This window comes from Oenanthe melanoleuca, chromosome 10 (genome assembly GCF_029582105.1).
Source record: "Oenanthe melanoleuca isolate GR-GAL-2019-014 chromosome 10, OMel1.0, whole genome shotgun sequence".
NCBI lineage: Eukaryota > Metazoa > Chordata > Aves > Passeriformes > Muscicapidae > Oenanthe > Oenanthe melanoleuca.
In genome coordinates this window covers 4230114-4253981 of record NC_079344.1, presented here as the reverse complement: position 1 = coordinate 4253981, position 23868 = coordinate 4230114, and the positions used below count along the sequence as shown (strand labels likewise).

At 38.0% G+C, this 23868-nt stretch overlaps 1 protein-coding gene across 2 annotated transcripts in view; it reads left to right on the top strand.

The window, feature by feature from the left end:
• LIPC (lipase C, hepatic type) overlaps positions 1-21727 on the top strand; it is a 39958-nt gene extending 18231 nt beyond the window's left edge. The window contains exons 3-10 of one of the 2 annotated variants that reach the window (XM_056499740.1): positions 6675-6862; positions 8415-8594; positions 10996-11113; positions 13012-13245; positions 14027-14269; positions 17596-17716; positions 18384-18602; positions 20609-21727. In XM_056499740.1, the coding sequence (XP_056355715.1) occupies positions 6675-6862; positions 8415-8594; positions 10996-11113; positions 13012-13245; positions 14027-14269; positions 17596-17716; positions 18384-18602; positions 20609-20714 (1409 nt within the window). In that variant the 3' untranslated portion in view covers positions 20715-21727. The remainder of the gene's footprint in view (positions 1-6674; positions 6863-8414; positions 8595-10995; positions 11114-13011; positions 13246-14026; positions 14270-17595; positions 17717-18383; positions 18603-20608) is intronic. The other variant, XM_056499741.1, reaches the window with a different exon arrangement.
• The last annotated feature ends 2141 nt before the right edge of the window (positions 21728-23868 follow it).

The window sequence follows — 23868 nt, the reverse complement described above, 5'->3', positions numbered from 1 at the left end:
CATGCACAACCGCGACAGGCCCTTCTTCAAACGAATGATGTTCAGAGAACATGCCCTGGGCATGTCTTGTCCCAAACTAATACAGCAGCAGCAGGATTTAAACTTATAAAGCCTCTTACACATATCTCAAAGCTACCCTGACTTTTAATTTCTGCCTCCAGACAAAGCTATCTTTCCCAGCTGCACAGAGCAAAGCGCAGCAGCAGTTAAGTCACAAGCCTCAGAGGCGTGGGAAGGAGGGAGGCGGCCAGGCCTGCTGCTGCTCTGGCAGCAGTGTTTGCACACCTACACCACATCCACTGGAAATGCAAAGGGTGCCCCATTGTCCAGGCATGTTCCCTGCACGCTGGCCAAAGTCTCTGTTTGCTGACACATTCCCATCCTGCAGAGCCAAGCACATGATGAAGAAGGCTGACTCAGCTCTAACCTGCTGCCTGGGAGGTTTAGGTGCTTCAGTGCCAGGGAGCAGTTCTCTACCCTGGGCTGAAATGCTACAGTAAGCTTTGTATGGTTTATTGCCAAACTACGTTCAAAAGAACTTAGCAGCTCTCTGACTGAAGGAAAAAAGGAATCGGTAGAAGCTGGTGGCTGCTACTGTGCCACACCTCACCCTAGGCTGTAACCCCAAAGGTGGCTACAACACAGAGCCCTACCTCAGGACTGCACAGCACCACAGAAATTAGAATAAGTGCTGCTTAAAGTTAAAATTCAGAATACTTAGAATATCAGCCCTATCATTACACAGAAGCATAATTACAGCTAATTACCTTAAAGGTTAGGAAAGAATTTGTGCAAAATAAAGGAAGCTCTTTCTTCTGCTAATGGAAGGTTTGGGTAATAGATTTGTCAGGTCCAGGTAGAAGAACATGTATTTATCTTTTTAAAATAACAAGCCCTTTATGTGAATCTATAGTGGAAAAATATGGGAGTTATTAAAATCACTGTAGAGGGGGAAGAGATGATTCTAATTAAAAATGAACTGAATAAAGTGTGACTTTTGCTGCTTGCAGTAGCAGTTGTTTAGTTTAGGCAGTCTCCCGTAAATCTGAACAACACCCATGACACTTCTGCAAAACAAAATGAATACCAAAGACAACAAAGAGCTTCACTTTCATTTCTAACAACTGAGTCAGCTCCCATGGAAAACATGTGATGTATATCCAGCTGATAGATACAGGGCCTGAGAAGCCCAGTGTATATACACCAGCTATCAACACAGTTGCATATGGATTATCTATTATCAGAGAGACACTTAAAAAAAAAATCATTACATGCAATCACAACAATGTCCCATCAGCAATATTAGACATGATGCTGGAAATTGCAGAACAGAGGGAGTTGCTTGTTGCTGCCAATTACAGCACCCAAAGTGTGCCCCACATTGAATTTGGTTATAAAAATGGTATTAGTTATTACAACTGAGGTGCATGATGTGCATCTTTGAGAGGAAAAACTCAGGTGCACAGGCAAGAGTCTGACGTGCTGTGCCAGGGAATGTGGATGCACAGACTTTTGCCTCCCTGTTATCATTAATTCCCACATTGTCCCAGATATCAGTGTGGATGCACATTATCCCTCTCCTCGTGGTTCTTTGAAGAGCAGTGAATTGACACAGAATATTTCTGCTATCCTTATTCCCTTTCAGTAAAGTGTAGAATGCAGGTGTTGCACATTTCCTTAACTAAATATTGTGTGTCCAACTGTCCATGCTGGTTTTGTTACACTTATGAGCCTTTGATAAGCCCAAGAAATAAGCCCTGATAAGTCCTGTTGGAATAAATGGCTTTTCTTGTAGATTTTTTTCTGCCTTTTTCAACAGAAGCTTGTAGATTCTTTTCTGCCTTTTTCAACAGAAGTCTCCCAGGAGAACCTGAGAACTGGATGGTGAGGCACATGCCCCTTGTTACAGTGCTGTGGGGTCCATCCAGCAGGATTCACTGGCCTACCAGCAGCCAAAAGGGAATTTGGGGTTCATTAGTATGCTGGTGATTCTAAGCTTATTTCCTATATTTTACCAGAAATGTCATTCTTCAGCCAAGATGCAGGCATGAATGAGAACAAACTTGGCTGGAGCTGACTCTGCAGTGGACAAAGGCAATGCTGGCAGCTGGCACTGAACCATTCACACTGTTCTAGCCTAAAAAGCAGCATGCACTCTGAGATCACTTCTTGCATCATGCAGACTTTTACTGACCAAGTTAGCAGAGGCGATGATGAATTTGGTTTGGTTTGGTTTTTCAGTGTCAAGTCACTAAGACATTCAGGGAGACTGGAGCATCTCCAGCTCTAGAACTTGCTCTGATGACAGGATGAATGTCCCATGTGCAGCATTACACACAGCATCTTTTTTGGGAAAACACATGTCACTGTGCTATATTTGGTTGCTTTGCTATATGACAGGGAAGATTTGAATTGTCTATCTGGGCATGTGGATTTTTCAGCCCATATAAAACAGCACAATGCAATGGAAGGCCGTATTTTCGAAAGCAAATATTAAACACAATGTGTTTTTTAAAATTAGAATCCGATATGAATGTTTACTGGATATTATCAGAGCTTTGAAAGGATGGACCAGAGGGAAAAGGAAATTATGCAATGAACTGGAAAGAGGAGACATGGAAAACAAAATTTTCTGGCAGTATATAATACATTATCACCTTCTGTGACTTAGCCACATAAACTATGACTATTATAGCTTTGTTTTTATGTAAAGAACTTAGCTCTGAGAATTCTAGGTTGAATTCAAATGTAATGCCAAATAATAAGGCTGATAAATTCACCTACTTGGTTTTCCTGGAATGACATGAAGAGGCAAATAATTCTGTTTATCTGTACTGTTTTTCTTCTGACTGTACTACCAGGTTTGCCACTAGAGATGAATGAAATGATGGTTTAGAGATGAAAGAAAGCTTTGGGATAATTCGAGAACTTTCTGTTGATTAATAAAAGTGAACAATTAGAAATTATTTTCGGGTACATAAATTTGATAAATAGATATTACTGCTTGCTAGAAGATGACAATAAAATGCTGTCTATTTATAGCTAATTTCTGTGTATTTATACTATAGTGAAAAGATTCCAATGTCCACAATAGAACTGAGTGAGCATCACACACAAGCCAATATATGTGAAAGTGTAAGGAGCAAAGAAAATATCAGTGAGGCAGTTTTCCAGAAGTTAGCAAGTGATTGTATGTGTGTGTCTCAGGCCATTAACAAACATCCTTGGTCAGTCAAGGATTACTGCCTGTAGCACCCCACCCACATTTATAATTTCCGGACAGCTACCACTTTTATCCAACTCCTGTAGGAGATAAGATCACATGAACATGCCCAAATTTCTTTCAAGCAATATAAATTAGACCAGTTTAAACCAGTTTAAACAGTCAAAACAGGTGATGTGAGGTAACCTGGAGATTTTCCTTGCAGAAAATGGGCAACATTGGAGCATTGGCAACAGAACAGCAAGGGTGGTAATTTCTGGCAGGTGGGAAGTGACAAAAAGCTGGAGGTGGTAACCTCTTTGCTGGTACAGATGGATGCAGACAAGGATGCCAGTCCTATGATCTAAATACACTCTAAAGCACATTTAGGTTCTTATATACAAAGAAAACTCTGCATCCAAATAATTCTGTTTCTACTGTTACAAAAGTGGGGTTTTTTTTTAAAAAAAAAGATGATTTTAAACTGCCAAGTCAATTTATATATAGTGAAAAAGAGAAGCCTTCTGGCAGAATCTTTAACTATTGTTTTACACAAGATTCCCTCCCATTTTGTGTCTTTAATTCTTTGCATATGAATAGCAGTTCCACTTTCTTTGCCCTACAAAATATGACAGATTCTAGATAAAACATGCCAACCAAAGTCAGAAGCATGAGCTACAGAGTTATATGCACCACCTATGCACAATATGGTAAAGCAGCTTTTGACAAACTTGAGTAGTAAAGAGAACAGTGCAGACAGGTAGTCTCCATATTTGTGCACTCAGGTTTCCGCTGCCCCTGTTATTGCTGTCTCCCCCATTCCCAGAGAACCAGAGTTCCAATACTTTGATCTGCACCCACCTGTTGCTGCTCCCTGTGAAATGTCCCTGCCCAACTTAAATCTTTCCAGTTGGGTTCACGTCAGTCTACAACTGCTAAAAAACCCCATATAAATAAAAAATAATCCAACTGAAAATGAATGTTAAAAATTTTCCTTCAATGTGACATACTGTTGCAAAATACCTAGGACTATTACAGGAACTGAAATAACAGATATAACCAGAGACACCCAAAAGATCTGGTCACAGAGATATCAATACTGAATGATCTACAAAAAAAATTTAAATTTATCTTGAAAATTTGTGGTTGACTTATGCCTTGAAGCATTTTGAAGTTATCCAACCTACTGCAGCTGTTCAGTTCACATGTCCTTCCTCTGCATTAAGAGCTATGCTCTCAGCCTGGAAAAAGTGTTCAGCAATGCACGGATGCACAGCAAAGATTTAGAAATTGGATATTTTATGTATATGGTCTCTGAATATTAAACACTTGAATCTTCTAAGACAAATTCCCAAAATAATGTTTCATTCACATTAAATGCTGTAATAATGAGGGGAATATCATATGTTTTATCAAGTGCATGTAAGCATTTTAGTATTTATAAACAGCATTTAATAACCAAATATATATATATTTAAATATACATGTTTCTATGTGTGTACGCACTTTGCACAACAGTATGTAAGATAATTATATAAATTATTTAGCTATAATGGATGACTATGGACCAAATTATACACTAACATAGAATTATACTATTACATAGCCCTCCTTAGCTGCCCTCTAATACATATTTACTGCTACTGGTTTCCAGAGTTTTGGTCCCAGAACACCTTAAAAACCTACAAATTTTGAAGTTACCAGGAAACAAAACAAAAGAAGTATTTTTTTCTCTGCCCATCTCGAATTTGGAATTCTGCACCCAAACCTCAAGTACTGCCAAAGGCCCAGAAACTGAATTCTCCCTGTCACTGCAGAAACAAGTTAAAATTGCAGCACTGCATGCAGCTTTATTTCACTTGAAATTGAGATTTAAGGCTTTGAGTGAGACACAAATCACTGTCTAGCCATCTAACTCACTGGACCTTAGCATCATGACTTTTAAAAAGCAGGTTTTATCATTTTATACATATTTTCCCTATGACTGGAATCACGATGTGTAAAGGTATCTGGAGTTACGGGTAAAACAGATAAGACTCCTATTAAAAGTTTTCTATGCTGTTAATACTTTTAGTAACATTTTGCATTTACCATGTGGATAGTATCAAGTATTCCACAAAATGGTATCTTCTGTAATAGCTTTCAAAGGACTCCTGGAAAGGCCTTCAGAGCTCAGCAACAACTTTGCCAATTTTAATAATGGCTCACCCCAAACTTAGAGAGACAAATCTTTATAGGAGACTGTTGCGAGACCGCTTTTACTAAAAGAGAAAGTTGTACTAGAGCACTAAACAAATGAACTTCAGAAATTCTTTGTGAACATTGGCACAAGTGATGGCAATTGTTATACTCCAGTCTCTGTTCATCTATACAAGGAAAATTGTAACAAAAATTGCATGACAGTATTAATAAAAGTTCTAAGACCAATTCTGTACACAGAATGTACTTAAAATACATCCCCTGTAAATTCTTCCTCTTAGTTTAATTTTAAAACAAATTCATTCAGTATTTGATAAAAGTCTAATTTCTAGACAGATTTGCATGGAAATAACTTTTGTAAACAGTGTGCACTGCAGAGGCTTTAGGAGAAATAGCTACAGGCATCTACTATAAAAGATCAGTTTGGAGACATTCCAAAGGATACACTTAAAACGATCAAAGCCTTTTAATACTGTATCAGTGAAACCATCAAACTCTTGCTTAGATGGACACACCAAGCAATTGTCAAAGCAAAAAGTGTTTATCTGCTGGAAAAACAGGATTTCCCCTCAGTTATTTTGGCTTAACTAAGGCTTTCGACAAAAACAGTAAAATAAAACTATTCTATTATTTTTAAAAAAATTATTAAAAAAATCAAAGGACATAATGGAAAAAAACAGGAACTTATTGGAGAGGCAAGAGAAAAGGAGATAAGAAGAAAGGGAGGAGAGAGAGTCTTTTCAGAGGAAAAAAACATTATGATGTGGTCTATTAGTTTTAAGCAGTCACCCAGGCCTCTGTGCAGTTATAACCCTGAATAAAATGGTTATTTTAGTGTAATGATGCTTGTTCAGCAATTACTAGTGAATGCACATTAGTAGAAATGTTCTGTAGAGTTAAGAGCCTCTGAATTATCCTGTCTGTGCATGCACTCCATGGTCAAGTCATAGCACCTGTACTGTGATCTTACAATCCTTAAGCATTTACAAAGGCCCATAGCAATCAGATCACTGGTCCTGTGTAACTGCTATTGGTTCACATAGAGGGACTCACATAGAGGGACTCAGAGGCACATCTAGACCATCTCAGACTTTGAAGGACATCACTTTTTTGACCCAAAATGTACATCTTAGCCCCAGCTGGAACCAGCAACAGTTATACATAGGAAAAGTTCCAAGCTTACTCATTTACTGTTTTACAAAATGTGCACTAGTAACTTCTTCAGGTTTTCAATTCATTCCTATTATGACTGTTGTCACAAATTTCATTTCAGAGGTACTGGGATCACAGAGTGAACACACTACAACAAAGAAAGATCAGCAAAACTTAGAAACCAAATTTCGACTCTATACAGATACAGCTGAAGACAGCTGCCAGATTTTTGTTAATCAGTTGGAGACTCTTGACAAATGCAGTTTCAATGCCTCTCTTCCTCTGGTGATGATAGTCCATGGCTGGTCGGTATGAACTCACATTTTATTTTTAATTCATATTACATGCAATTTGAAATACTTCTCATTTTGCTACAGAAGGAACTTCAGAAGTAAGATTGTGATACAAAGATGATAGATTTCACTGGTAGCTATCATGGCTAGAAAAAGTACAAAGTGGATATTCCCGACAGATTCTGAAGGAACAGTTCACGAGCAATTTTTCACATGGGACTCCCATGCCAAGGATTAAATTCAGCCCTGGTTTAAAGCCAGCAGAGCTTGAAAAAGTAGCTGAATTAATGTGCCATGCCCTGGAGAGCTGAATAACAGTTTCATTTCTCTGATATGTTCACTGCCAGATATTTACAGACTTCTTGAAAAGTACCCACAATGTCCCCACATCTTTCTCCCAGATATACCTTTAAAAAGAACTTCTTCACAAGCCCCTTCAGTTCAAAGCAAAACCTTCACCATCAATTAATTATCACTGAACTGCTTCCAATTAAACTGTAAAAAACCAATTCACCATTAAAAAAAGATTTCTCAAGAGCATGCCAATACTAAGAGTGACTTTTCATCAGCTTCTCAGCTGGAAAAGAAACAAAAGAAAAGGCAGGATAAGAAACCAAGCAATTTTAACAGATCCTTGAATTCTCATAGAATCAATGGAATCACATAAGGTGGCACAATGAATCTTTTTGCACATCTGCAAATAAGCAGAGAAACTTTGATCACCTCATGTGGTGCACATAACTCCCTTAACAAGTAAGAGAAATACATTTAACTCCCTTAATAAATAATAGCCAAGCCTTGCAAAGAAAAAATTGTTCAAAACCTACAACCTCCTCAAACCACAGGCCTGAAGCTGCTGCCATTGATGTTCATCATTCACATTAACTTAATCTGCAGAGGTGTTGGGCTCTTAGAGGAGTGTGTGTAGAAACCAAGACCTGAGACTCCCAAATTCTAATACACTAGAAGAAGCTATTTTATCAATTGAGGAAACACATACCACTAGAATAACAAATCTGATAGACTCTAGTCCATCAAATCAGAAACATGCTTTGATGGAAGAAAATTGTAACCAGAGATTCAAAAATGAATGACTCAAAACAAGCAGCTTTCAAAATGGAATGGCTAGAGATGATAAATGCCTGCTGGCCTGCAATCCTCCAGCTTTCCTTCTCCAATTCTTTTAGCTTATACTTACAGGGATAGCTGCTCTTGAATGAAATCAGACATTTCCTGGCCATTTCTGTCAGTGACTGTCTTTTTAACCAGTACTACCAGTTATCTCCAGGCGACTTAAAGTATTTGGGGACATCATTTTCATTTATAAGAGTTCTTACTACAAAACATACACTATTATACCCTTATTACACTGACTCTTAATTTTTTTGGTCCACCAAAACCTAAAGATTCTCAGCACTGAAGAAGGCTGAAGTCCCTAATACCTAGTTTTCAGCATTAACCCCTCCATGTTCATACTATGATTTTTGTATCCTTATGTTTTTCACAACAATATATTTGGCACAGACTGTTTTTTTCTTATTGTTTCGGGTTTTTTTCAATTATAACAGGTGGATGGGATATTAGAAAGCTGGATTTGGAAAATGGCAGCAGCTCTGAAGTCTCAGCATAACCAAATGAACGTGATCATTGCAGACTGGCTCACACTGGCTCACCAGCATTATCCCATCGCCGTACGGAACACACGCACCACAGGACAGGAGATAGCACAGTTCCTGCAGTGGCTGGAGGTGAGAACTCCCACACCAACACGTGTTCCTCTGGAAAAGATGTATTTACTTGTTCTTACACTACCACAGCCTTTCTGGAAAACAGTGCTTGCTAATGCTCTCATTTCAGTCACTCACGTTTCTTTAATGAAGTGCACATTTTCCTTCCATAAACTTTCATATGACTTAGTAAAACTTTCATCATGCAAGAGGAAAAACAAATGGTCTTGTTTATGAAAATATTTTTATATATCTTTAGAGGTGAGATAGTTTCCTGTTACTTTGACTTTTCCATAAGCATGTGTGAAGGCAGCTGACACTGTTCCACACATAGAAAACAGGAAGACATCATCATTTGTAAGACATTAGTACATGAAAATGAGTTTATGTTATCTGTGCTTAACTTCTGCTTTTAATGCAGAATTCAATCCTGACACTTTGATTTTTTGCTGCAGTTTCCCAAAGATTAGGATAAAATAATGGCTCAGAAATCCAGAAGGTAAAGGGAGACCTTTCAAGGGGACTGTCATGCTTCACAAAGCAGACAGCATGGAGGCAGCAGTGAGTACAGAGCCACACTAATGCAGTGACTATTTATCAAAACTCCTGCTACATGAGAAGCAGTGGCCATGGCTGGATTGAAAAGGCTGCAGCCAGTCTGCAGAGGATCACTGGTGTCCAGCACAATTTAAGAAAAGGCAGAAAACAAACAGTAGTGAGAATCATTTATACAAACCAGGAATTCTAAGCAACTCCTATAGTATCAATCAATCAATCATATTAAGCTACTTGATTTGAAATGAAATTATACTTCTGTACATGACAATGAATTTTTGAATATATTATTTTATATATAGTGAGGCTTAAGGTGGAAGAGAAATGCACTGCAAGACTGAAAGGTTTGTAGCAAATACCATTAAAGGCCTCAGCAGGAATGGCAGGACTAGAAGAAGCTGTCAGGTACCACAACCAGTTAGGGACAACAGGCACAAAAGATAAGGCAGGAAAGCCAGAGTCACTATTTTTCATTGTGATATTAGAAGAAACCTCAGCTCTTTGTCAAATATAGTTTAAATTGCTAGAGCCTAAAGTAATTTTTTGAAGTTGTTTAAATATTGAATTAATCAAATGGTGGACTTTGATCAGCTCCCAGGAGGACACACCACAATGTCAATAAAGATATTCTGTGATTTCTCTAGTGTCAACAAACAAATCAAGGCTGGAATAAATTACTCCTTGCTCCAGTATTGTAGGTAGTTACTCCTGTACTGCAATGAGTTCCAGAATTAAAATATATCATAAATTTTCACAGCATCGAGTGTGTCTAACCAGTAAATGTTCCTTTTATTGAGAAGCACCCCTCCAGAGTTTGAGAGTTAAAACCCCTTCATTCCAACTCCCACAACTATCTTCCTGCTATGGTTCTGTCAGATAATCAGGCAGATAATTATTTCAAAGATTCTCAATGGATGTAACAAAACCTGCAGTGCTGCACAACATTTTAATAAAGAATAAACAATAAGTCTTATTCCAAGAATTAATAGGGCATGATTAGTAATATGATCAGGCTCAATAGCATCTAGTTCAGCACCATCTGACAAGAAAATTGGTCAGATCTTGTAATTTCTAAGAGCTGTCTCTCTCACAAGAAGTCTGCCAAGTGTCACTTCGTCTTCAGAAGAGATTGGTATTGAGACTGCACAGCCACTCCAATGGGACAGGCAACATCCACAAAGAAACTAAAAGTGAGGTTTGTCTTTCCTGCAAGCAAAATATGCCACATTTTTCTTTACAAGTCAGAAAAACATTGATCCTTGCAGCTCAGGTGAAATGCTTAAGATGTACACAGCATTGATTAGGTAAAAAGAAGGGCAATTCTGCTTCAATAGGTTTGTTACAAATCAAACACACATCTTTGTACTAGAAATATCCCTGCTGTATCATTTAACATGTCTGATCAATATTATGATCCCTTTTGTTTGGCTTGTGCTGGTATCTCAGGCAAAAAAAAAAAAAAAAAGCAAGGCCCTTTTGTAGAGGATTGTTTTACCCGAAGTTAAAGAACAGATATCCATTTTACAATCATAGGAAAGTCAAATGCTGCAGACAAAAAGCTGTGAACATCTGCATCAAATGACAGTTGCAACAAACAACAAAAATTCCACTGTGTTGATGATTTTCCTGTGCATAGAAGATAAGTGGCAGTGCCCAAATATTGGGCATTTTCTTGTTGCATGAAAAAGAAGCAAGAAATAACACTCAGCCAATAGAAATTTACTGAATGATTCATGCCTCTCACTCAACCACCATCAACATACAAATTTCTTGTGGTATAATTCACAGTATTCCTAGCTTGTAATAAATATTTCACTGTTTACTTTTCACATTTCTTCATATAAATCAAGTTGCCACTATCTTCCAGGAATCCATTCAATTTTCCAGAAGCAATGTTCATCTAATTGGGTACAGCCTAGGAGCTCATGTTTCAGGATTTGCTGGAAGTTTTATCAATGGTACAAAAAAGATTGGAAGAATTACAGGTAAAAGACTTATACCTTTAAGAAAAATAACAGTCAATTGAATCAAGTTATGAAGATATTTGACATATCAATGTCATATTAGCTGTTGAATTTCATATTCAGCACAGTTTAGAAGTTTCATCTCATTGGTTTAAAAATTAGATTCAGAAAACTTAATGAAAATATTTTTGAGAATTAGGTCTCCTACCGTTTCTATCTTTGATCCTTCCTACCTCAGTCCAAATTATGACATAAAGAATACACAAGCATGGGGACTAGAAAACATAAACCAAAGCCTCAAGCTGCATGTTGCTTAAATTTATCTCTTATCCATTCCCAGTAACACCTTAAACAAAACGTTAGCCACTAACCTTGGATCTTTGGCCACTATCTTGACCCAAAGTCATTCAAATGCTGTTCATTGTTAGTAATTTAAAAATATATTAAGGAAATTGTCTGACTGTGCTTGAGTTTTCAATCGAGGGACACTGCCCACATAGTGAATTCAAAACAGTTCTCCTGTGGCAAAAATGAGAGCTCTGGCTTACATTTTACTAGAAGCATATCATTAGAGTATCCCTAGTAGATGCTTAGAGTAAACAAAGTTAACCCTAACACCTGATTGACTAGTGACATTCTGAACCTTCTATAATGTTTTGTAACTGTACTAATTATGAGTGTAATGAAAATATATTTATAATATTATTGATACATTGTATACAGTACCTCATCTAATGCATAGTGACAGCTTAAAAAACCCAAACAAAATGAAAACAGAAGTGCATTTTACACAAGACCCACATTAGCTACATTTAATTTATCAGAGAAAACATTTTACTTAATCAGGCAAGTACATATGGCTGTACTTTGAAGTCACAATTTTGATCTTGGATTCACTGCCACATACCACAGTCTCTCTCACACAACTGGTTCTTGTGGCAGTGCCTGCATGCCAAGAAGCTGACTTTACAAAATCTGTCATGATATTACACCAGTGCATGCATTGAAGGACTTGATGGACAGTTCCACAGTGCTGCTTGTTCAAACCTTATTAGAACATAACACCTTGAAAATTATTTACTGCTAAATGCATTCTTCAGCAAAAGGTTTTCAGATTTATAACAATAAGCTCCAAAAAGTGATAAAAGTTATTAAAGCTAAAAAGAAATGTATGCCTTTGGGGGGTTTCCCTGCTTGTTGCCTGTGTTACTAGTCTTGTCTGGTTATATCTCTGCAACTATATTATTCCACAGTACCAACTGAAGAATATAAAATTTAGAAGCTTGTCCTCAAAGGCTGAATGCAGCTTTAAATGAAGCACAAAGTTCTCTTCCTAAATAAATTTCCAACCAAGAAGAGCACCATGCAAAAAAGTCCAGAAAACAAAAATCAGCAAGACTCCCTAAGTGGAGCATTATTTCTCTGAATACTGTAATAATCTGCCTTGAAGTTTTTTTTAAGCTGAAGAATATTATAAATAAAATCTAGCAGACATACAGAGCTTTTAAGCAATAAGTGGAGCTTTAGAAAGTTTCAGGACCCAAATGTGGGTTAAAAGTCAACCTTGTTGTGGGACTAGTGTTTCCCAAAGAGCCTCTGAAACACACAACCACTAGTTTGAAAGAACAAAATTACGTAAAGGTCCCTCAAGCGACACTGGCAGCAGGCACAGTTTGTCTCTGACAAACACGTCTGTCCCTGGGCCTGTGTCCTTGTGCAGGTCCCAGTTAGTGTTTGTTACAGTGTTTGTGTTTGCTTTAGGTGTAACCATGTGGGACAAGCGTTCTTATTATTTCCATCAAAGAAAGACCTTGTAAAGTACCAGGTGCTGCCTGTTTTTAGACATTTATAACATACTTACAGCAGCAGAACAGCCCTTCTGCAGTATATGACAATGGGATTATTTGCATTTATTGCAGGCCTTGACCCTGCTGGACCCTTGTTTGAAGGGATGTCACCAACAGATCGTTTATCTCCAGATGATGCAAACTTTGTAGATGCAATTCATACCTTCACTAAACAACACATGGGCCTCAGTGTCGGCATCAAGCAGCCCGTGGCTCATTTTGACTTTTATCCCAACGGAGGCACCTTCCAGCCTGGCTGTCACATCCTGCATGTGTACAACCACATTGCACAATTCGGGATCGCTGGTAAGAGCCAATGGCACAGAGTGGGGGCAGCAGGGCAGCTGTACTGAGTCTGTCTGGCAAACTATGAAACTGTGACTTAAAGAGCATCTAAGTATTATTATTATCACCTTATATGCAAGTTTTATTCTTGTTTAGAGATCCATTACCTGATTTTTACGTCTTGAGTTCATATTGGTTTTACTGACTCCAGTAAGGAATTCAGCTGCCTAGCACTCCTGAAAATGAGGCCATGAGCATCCTGCTGTCAAGCACCTCTGAATAATTTAATGGTATTTGTTTCAGCACTAGGGGAGATGAGAACATTTATTCTAATTAAGCCAGATTTGTCTAGTGTGCCATTAATTACTTCAAATCAAATAAAACACAGGTCTGTACTACTCACCTCCTGAGTTCACCTTTTCCCTGCTCCATGTCCTTCAGCAGCACAGCTGACACTCTCTCCAGGATCTGACTCTCAGGTTGTATTTTCTATTGACAAAACCAGCCAGAACAATGAAATCAAGGTTCACAGTCTGATACAGTCAGGCTAGAGAAGTTTAAGCAGAAAATTATTTAAGTTTATTATCATGGAGGTTGAATCATTCTATTTTTGAATCATCCTAGAAGTAAAATTGCTACAATGAATGATTTCTGAGGCAAAACCATGTTGTAAAGGGTAGGGGTGTGTGGGGGGAAGCAATAACATAGGTTTATAGTTTATAGCTGGCTACAGAACTTCTCTGCAGTTGAAATGGAAAAAAGAAACAAATGCATGTAAAATTTTGCCGTTGCATTTTTTCAGGCATTACTCAAACTGTGAAATGTGCCCACGAGAGGTCAGTTCATTTGTTCATCGACTCTCTGCTGCACAAGGACAAGCAAAGCACAGCTTACTGGTGCAATGACATCAACACTTTCAACAAAGGACTGTGCCTCAGCTGTAAGAAGAACCGGTGTAACACCCTGGGCTACAGCATCAGGGAGGAAAGGCTGCCCAAAAGCAGACGACTCTTTCTGAAAACAAGAGCACATATGCCCTTCAAAGGTTTGTGGAAATACTTTTTACAGTACAGATCGATCACAAAGTGGAAGACTGAGCCTAAGCTTTGTGATCCTATTTCCTCACTCATTAAAGATTATAAAATCTGTGAGAATAATCAATTTGCTGAGACAAGTGAGAATCCCAGTAGGCCATCTTGATGCCCTTTCATTAAGGTCCTGGCTCTCATACTTCTATGGGAAAAAGCACATTTATGCTTGCCCTGGGCGAGCTGTGGAGCCCAGGGCTTGCAGATGCCCGGGGTCCTGATCTGCAGGATTTTCCTACAACTGGACTGTGCAGGTTTGCTGTAAGGTACTCAGGCATACAGCCAAGCCAAAAAAAGCAGCAAAAGGAGGCCTGTAAAACATCCTGTTCTGCGTTTCCCCAAATTTTATCTACAATTAGACTATGAAATTGCATATAAATTACTACTTTTCAAACAATGGACAGACAACAGAATAGAACAGACTATTGCAAGGCTGAGCTGTAGCACTACAATTAAGACTGGCACTCTGGCTTTAGCTCTACTACATTATTTTATTGGGTCAGCGTGGATTTTTGGCTGCATGATCAGATGAAGAGGCCACGGCCTGACAGGGACGCAGGGCCCTCCTACCAATCTCCATTGCGCTCAGCCGAGAGCCCACTGCTGCTGTTGAGCAGACGTTCCCTTCCACTGGGAAGGTTTACGTACATTTTAAAGCGAGAACAAGCAGGACGATGTGGGACAGCTCCTTTTTGAGGGGATGTCAGTGCAGGGGCGCCCGGCTCTCCTCCACACCAGCTCCTTACCCGGCTGCCATGAGGCGTGAGGGGAGCGGGAAACCGCGCGAGCAGGGCAGGGCTGGGCCGCGGGCACGGCCCACACACACACGGAGGAGGCTCCCCTCAGGCGGAGGCGCTGCCTGACCCCGGCACAGCCCCGCAGAGCCCCTGGTACAGCCCACACACACACACACACACACACGGAGGAGGCTCCCCTCAGGCGGAGGCGCTGCCTGACCCCGGCACATCCCCGGCACAGCCCCGCACAGCCCCTGGTACAGCCCCGGCACAGCACACACACACGGAGGAAGCTCCCCTCAGGCGGAGGCGCTGCCTGACCCCGGCACAGCCCCTGGTACAGCCCCGGCACAGCACACACACACACGGAGGAGGCTCCCCTCAGGCGGAGGCGCTGCTTGACCCCGGCACGAACACTGAAGGGATGAAGAGAAAGGCTTTAAAAGGCTGCGTGCATTATACAGCTTGTCTCCCCACAGTGCCCGGCTACCAGAACAAAACCCAACAAAAATTCAGGTACTTTTAAAATAATTTTGGAAGTCTTCCACTAGCACAGCTGTGAAATATTCAGTGATGACTCCAGAGGGATCTGGGCAGCCCTGAATGACACTCAGAGCAGCTCAACCTGCTGAATTTCTTCTTAATTCTGTTTAAATTGCTCAGGAATCTACTTGGAGTAGATTTTAAAACTAGATATTATCTTGCTCCAGCACAGCCAGGGTCAGGTCCTCATCAGAATCAGAGAGTGACCAGCTCTGTGCTTGTGCTGCCTGCTGCTCCCACAGCTGGGCACGGAGTGGGGATCCTGTGTTGTGCTCCTCTCTGGATACAGAGCTAGTTTCAGCGTGAGGTAAAATATCTCTGTCCTATTGGCTTCAATTTCAATTAAACGTTGCATTTTTATGCTTAGAACTGGCTTTGCATAAAAAACCATCCTTGGCACGTATGTGGATAAATGTACCCCAGACAATGATCTCCTTTCACAAAAGTTCCCAAACAAAGTGGCAACTGTAGGAAGGTGCTTACAAAGTCATATTTGTAATCCTTTAAAAAAAAGTTTGGAGATCATGTGAGAAGCACAAACAGAAGAAATTTGAGAAACTCAACATTACACTTCACAATCCTCTGTGTCTTCACAAAATCTAACATTTAATTTTCAAGTTAATGACATTATATTCTGGACCATACATCAATCCAGCTCAAACAAAACCCCCAGTTTCTTACACAGAAGGTTAAATTTTTAATAAAGCTGTGACGGTTCCCTGAGTTTTTATATGATTTTCCCTTAAAGTAAGCACCATAATCACAGGAAAACTTTAGTCTGTGTTTGATCATATATTGAAAAAATCAGTTTTTACACAGAGAAAAAACCCAGAGAAAAACATATTAATTATAGAAGTGATCTGTAAACAATCCTCTCTGCCTTTGTCCTCATCAGAGTTATGGCACAGAATTATTTTGTTTTCTACTGATAGGGATATATTTTCAAAAGAATTTACATTGTTCACTAACATACAACAACTATAAAACAAAAAAAAGGATACAGCTGTTCCAGAAAATACTTTTCATCATAAGTACTCTGAGTAGTATGAAAAAACCAAACCAAAACAATAAACAAAACCCCTAAAATCCACAAACAAACAACTGTGCTTATGCATAAAAAGATGATTCCATTAGCAGTATAAGGAGCCATTCTCAAATGTAGTCAAGACTGAACTGGGTAAAGATGCTCTAGTCAAAAACTAGCATGCAATAATATTCCTTCATATTTAAATCTATCAGTTTTGTCTAGAAGATTGCTGGAAGAATGTGCAGATAGAAGAGTTCTGGACATTCAAATGTAGCTGACAGTATCTGTATTCACACGCTCAAGATTTATATTGTTGGGGTTATCTTTTTCATAATTTACAAAATATCAAAAGCATTACTTCTTAGGCATTTTGCATGCTGACAATACTCTGTTCAGACTTTCCTAAACAGTGTTGTTCTAGAAACTCCCCAGACCTTAAAGCATTAATGACATTATTAACAGATGCGTGTTAAGCACAACATATCATTATGCAGTCAAGGAAAGTTTGTGAGTCATCTGTTTTGCAGGGTAATTTTCCAGTTGATCAGAGAAACAGCCTGACCACATTGCAGAAGGTCTTTGATCTGTATCATACATCTCTAGTCATGCCCAGTCACAAGGATTTGCCTGGTCACTAGATAAAGGGCTTGCCAGAAATTCTGACAATTAAACTTCAGAAAAGCTAAAATATTTCCCATGGAAGAATATTTTATCCCAAAAAGAAACTCAACACTGATTATCTTTTCCTCCATCCTTTAAATAAAGCAAGAGGGCCTCAAATGCTAACAGATTACACGGTACAGCAACAACCAGAAAATATGACAATGTTTTAATTTCAACAAATTAGTTTGGAAAAAAAAAAAATGGAATAACCATCAACTTCCTGCTCTGAAAGGCAAAAATATTTTGCCTAAGAAACCTACTGATTCTTTGATCATTCATTTTGCCACTTTTTGCAAATTCTTCCTTCCTACAGTGTATCATTATCAGTTCAAGATCCACATCATCAATGAAATACAAGGCAAGCCAATAGACCCAACTTTCACCATGTCTGTGGCAGGGACTAAGAAGGATGCTAAAAACCTGCACATCCCACTGTGAGTATTGTATCACATGCAATTGTGCATGTGACAGAAGATGCCAATTTGTAATATCATATCACATTGATACTCATGCTATGAGGGAAATGGTTTAGTACAGCTAAGTGAAATTGTTCTCTCTTCACTCCCCCAAAAGTCACAAGTTCTTACAATGATCATACAGCTTGTGCAGAAAAAAAATTGTAAGAAAACAAACAGCAAATTTGGAAATTTTTCTGTCCACTTACTTTGGTCCATCCCAAGGCTAAGACAGGGAGGTGTAATCAATTAAAACATAAATCAACTGTAATTAAGATAAAGAATTTTGACTATTTGTTATGTGTGTTAACGAAAGCAAAGGCAAGAATGTAGGTCAGCATTTGCTCTAGCAGGCAGAAGTTGTAACATAGATGCTATCATGGGACACCTTTTCTTTTGCTGTCAGAAACCACTACTGCTTTATCAGCTGTTCAAGCTTCTACCACTTCTGCTTCTTTCTTAGCATGTTGTCATATTTCATCACTTTTTTGCAGCTGGAGGAAGAACATTCTTGAAACATTAATGTTTTATCCTGGAGAAGGAAACTGTTCTTCCTCTGGTTTTCAGGGGGTAAAAATAAAGGTTTTTTTCCACTTTAATTCATAATAATTAAGACAACATTATTCTCTTATCTTGTTTTCCATAGAGTTGAAGGTATTACTGGGAATAAAACCTACTCCTTTCTCATCACCCTGGACACTGATATCGGTGACCTCATAATAATCAAGTTCAAATGGGAAGGAACTCCAGTTTGGGAAAATATCTGGGACACATTTCAAACCATAATACCGTGGACAAAAGGCACCCGTCGACCAGGACTTATAGTGAAGGCAATAAGAGTGAAAGCAGGGGAAACACAGCAAAAGTAAGTGTAAGGAGAGGCTCAGTAACACCACAGGTGTTTGGCACTCCATAAGGACCATATGAAATTTCAAAGAAACAAAATACTGTGTGAGTTAAATAATGATTCCAATGTTAACATCATTAACTGTTCAGTTTTCTACTTACAAAAAATGTGCCAAACCTTAATTATTTGACTTTCAATACCTACTTCCTAGAGAAACTCAGCATCATTCTTGAAAATACTCATTAGAAGGATCATGTGCTCTACTACACAGTCCTCTGATTATTTTGGGTGCTCTTCTTTCCCCTTTTTACTGCTTTGAAAATCGATCACCAAGTCTGAGCAGCCTTGTTCTTTACATACAGCAATGCTAACAACACATTTGAAACTGCCTACTATACAGAGAAATTTCAGCCAGAAGACAGAACAAAAAAAACTTATAATGATTCTCACTGCTTTATTCCTTTGGGAATTTTAAACTGAGCAGTTTAATTAAGGCTAATGAGAAAAGCATGCCTTACCTTGTAACTGAGGCTCAGTCTTAGAAGGCAGTTTTTCCTTGGTATATTCCCTTTCTTCACCACCATAACTGGTGCAGAATTCCTGTGGAACAACTCTTATTGGCAAAACTGCATCTCCTTAATATTGACACAAAAAACAAATTAGACAATTTAAAGAGACATTTCATAAGACAATCTGTGCATGCTGGGAAGCAGAGGAAGGATCATATTCTCCTAGGTTGAATCCTCCTGAAAATGTATTTTGGAGGTTTGGTTTTTTTTCCTAATCTAGCACTTGGCACATGCTCCTGCCATTAAAATAGAGTTTCTCTAACATCTGCTATTTTAAAAGCCACCACCCAAAATCAGTACTGACCTAGCTGGCAAAGCAAATTAAAGCAAAGCATACAGTGCAAACTAGGGAGCTCTGTTTAGGTGCAGGTGCCTGTACCTTGAGATAAAAGGTATGAATGTGAGAAGTAATTTTCCTCATCAGGAAGCTTTTGTCCAATGCAGCTCTGCCAGTGACCTGGCACAAGCCAATTACAGCTAATGTACTACTTTCCTTATCTAGGAAATTATTAAGTGAGGGGGGCACTTATACTGCCAAAAAATGCTGGTATCTGCAGGTACCTAATGCTTCTTAGAAGTTTTTTTGCTTCAAGTGGAAGCATTTTGTGCCAAGCTTTTAGTGGATGCTGATTATGTGCTGGGTTTTGTTCTTTGCAATCTGGGCAGTGACATTCAGTTATCACTGAAATACTGCATTAATGTTTGGGGGAGGGAATGAAAGGAAAGATTATTAGGTGGTTCTAGAAGGAGAAACAAAGGACACTCAAGGAAAAGTATTTTCCTCAAAGAAAAAAGATATGTAGAGTTCTGCCTTCCTCAGAAGACCAAACATAGTATATTGCAAACTTAGCAATTTTGGAAATTCAAAAATTAAAAAGGGTAGTAAACATAAAATGTATTTTTACTTCTCTTGTGCTTTCTCAAACATTTGAACAGTTGACAATATTTTATCTCTGGGCATCTCTACCTCTAGATGTTTGTGATCTTTGTACACATGATGAAAGATGCTTTGTTAGATTATCTAATGGCAAAGACTGGAGATGTAACAGCATAAACTTAAATAGCAATTAACAAACAGACCATTATGAGTAATAAAACACCACATTCCAACATTTGGTTTTAAAATATTTCTGTAGCATATGCAGTTGCTGATGTTAACATCCTACAATCAGCCATCCTATACATAGCTGATTTTTAGCAAACTCCCAGCTAAATACCAATATTCCAGCAGCCCAAATAGGGCACAATGCACTCAGTACCCAGGAGCTGCCTGCTCCTCTTCTCTGTGCCTACAGTCTGGCAGGCAGATACAACTCTTTCCTCACAAGTCTATAAAAACAGAAATACACCTTCCTGTAAAAGACATGAGGAAGAACTGGCTAAAGAATGGGAGATTCTAACTAGCATTATGCTTTCTAACCAACATTATGCTCTTATGCTGTCTTTTCTTTTCAGATATACATTTTGCCCTCAAAGCATTGACAACATTCACCTTCATCCATCCCAAGAGAAGACATTTGTGAGGTGTGAAGATCTCTTCCAGAGACAAAACAGAAAATGAGCAAGAACACAAAAAGGCAACTCCTCACCAAAATATTCATATTATGATACATCTAGTAAAATATTTTTAAAAAATTACAGCATCAAATATCCTAGCAGTTTAAGAGATGGTGAAAAGACACATAAAGATATTTAATTTTTGTCATCTGACAGTAAACTGAAATATGTACTTTGTTCATCTAGGACCATACTCTGAAAATTATCAATGAGCAGCTTATCAAGGCAACTGTCAATTTTCAACCGTTTAGAACTGAAAAAGAATCAGTTCACCAGAAATAAAAATATTATTTGATAAAATAATTTTAGTAAGCCTTTGAAAAACTTAATTTTGTTGGATGTAAGGGGAAAAAAGAAACTTTGTTTCCTGGTAAATACTATGAAACATTAATAGCTATGACTACCAGTTAAAATTTTATTAAATTATTTCCTAATGAAGGGAGAGTTAAATAGTTCATAAAAGAAAATACTACCAAATAGACATAAAAATATAAAATGCTGTAATAACCAAATTAAAACCCCAATAATAGTACAATCTAAAAATTCTATAATAAACCTTGTTCTCTTTGAAAAAGCTTTGCTTTTTAACTATTTTAATTAAAGAACTGATTTAAATTACTAGCAATTTAATTATTTGAATGATGCTTAGTATATTACACAAAATTCAAGCACAACTAAGTTCAGTTAATTTTTGCATTTAAATCATATTTATCTGTTCAGGTAAGGTCTGAGATTTTTCGATTCTAAATCTTTGCATACGAGATTCTGGCATGACTTGAAACTGCCAGAATAAATGAAACAGCTTCAGAGAATAAAAACAAATTTTTTAAGGTCAAACATAGATAATTCCCTTGTTTCCTATGTCAGAATATAAACAACAAAAAGAAACATTGTCTCAGATTGTTTTTATTCTATGGTTTGTTTGTACTGAAACAGAAATCAATATATATGTATTCATTTGTCACTTTAATGCTAAGCACAAGATTAATTAAAAATTAAGGTTTGTTGAACTCTGAATTTTGAATGTAGTTTGTGTTAAATGTTCTCTAAGTGCTAAAAAAATGTGCAAGAAATTGCTAAGATCTGAAGCAAAGCATATTTTTTAATACCAAGATATTGCAGGGAATTTTGAATCAAAACATCCTGATGTTATCAGTAATAAAGCAGGATTTATTTAGATAGTCCAACAAATGAACAAACTGAGCAGATCCTGCAAGCAGTGAACAGTGATCAGATGCTGAATGCAGGGATCTCTGCCAACCATTCAAACTATTAATTTATTTTACAAGCTGTTTTCAGTAACTACCATCTCTTTAAATGAACAGGAATATTCAATACAGAATCAGAAAGGCTCACAAACTACAACAGGAACTGAAACACACTTAGATCTCAAGTGAGAATTGTTGTCCATCCTGAGGTGTATATTCCAGAAACTGTTCCAATTTTTAAAATGGCTCCTAGGAGTAACATCTTGATTAGATAAATAGTTATCTATTTAAATACAAATTCCATGCAAAAGAATCCTTAGTTCCTCACTGAAAACAAAGGTTTTTGCTTTGAAAGATTTTGCTCAATGAAGCAAACTGGGTTTTTAAACATAATAGTATTTCCACCTTCTGTGTCAAAAATTACAATTTAAGTAATTAATTTCAAGCTTCAGGTTGCTATCTCAAATATTTAAATTTTGAAGCATAATTATTTTATGAGAGTTTCTGTGTTTGTGTAAGAATCAATTGCTTAAGTACATTAGCTGAGTCAAACAGGAGCATGCACAGAAGGGAGTTTCAGCCAAAGGTATCTGAGAGAGTTAGGTAAGCACCAAGGCTTTTGTTTGATTTTTTACATTTGCAGTAGCTATAATCCACTGAAGAGACACAATTGCTAGGGACCCAGTGACAGCATTTTTAGGGGCATGAAGTTACAATGAACCATGTCCTGCAGAGTGACAGGCAGAGAACAAAGGACAATGTGGCCATTTTAGTTTTCCAAAGCACAATGGAAAACTGGAGAGTAAACAGAGAGGGAAGTATGTGTGGCTAACTCTAATAAGGCATCTCTCTAGATTGTTTCTAGAATTGAATTGTTGCTTCTGCAAAAAGCTAAAGGCCTGCCACTTCTGTTGCAGGGTTTTCTTTTTTTTTTTTTTTTTAATAATTGTCTATTTAGAGAATAATTTAATACTGTCACTGAGATTGCACTTACTTCAGTAACCACCAAATTTCTAAGCTATGAATTTTTAAGCTTTCTGAACCAAAGCCTACCTCTACTCCTCAAACAAAGACTTTAGATGTTGAAGGATGACAGAGCAAGACACAAAGGCTAAAAAGAATTGGGCTGTACTCCTCCAGTACAGAAACTACACTTTTAGAAACATTTCAGACATCACAATTGGCATTTCTTGCAAATTACTATCACTTACTTGATAAGACGGCTGATAAAGGGATCTAAACTTCAGGGGAAACAGGCATTACTTCAGGAAAAGCAGGTAGAAAAAGGGTCAGAGGTGTCTACATTCTGCTGAAACTCAAGAAATGAGGATACTGCAGTTTGATGACTTCGGCTGTTTTTTTGTGAAAAACCATTCTCCAGTTCTCAACTAAGAGAGGCTGGCATAACCTCAAATAAGACAATTTGAAATGTTTTTAAAAGTGGGAAAATTAAAAAAAAAACAACAGTATTTGAACTCCTACAGATATGAAGATACTTCTACTGATGCCATTTTTCACAAATCATATACCAAAACAAATTCTGCCCCTGCTTTGAAAGCCATTACACTAATTGCTGACATAAAAATGGAATAAAGCCCAAGCTGTAATATATTCTGTCTCACCATGCCTGAACATAAAAGTCACACCTACAATTTCAAGTGCCTATAGTGGTGCCTTACTCTGTGCTCATTGGAATTATTCCTGTCCCACTCCAGAGAGCTGACTTTAGACCTTGGAAGTCACCAGGTGCTCACTCCTGTCAGAGCACACACAGCTCAGAATGACAGAAGGGCTGTTGACCTTTTCATCACCTCTCTGTAATAATGAGCCTCCAATATTCAGAAATAAAAAACTCTTCCTTCCTTTTTGTGTTTTTCCTGAAAGAAATACTGAATTACACTGATTAAACACTAATTAAAACCCAAATTACATCAATGGTATACAGTTTCA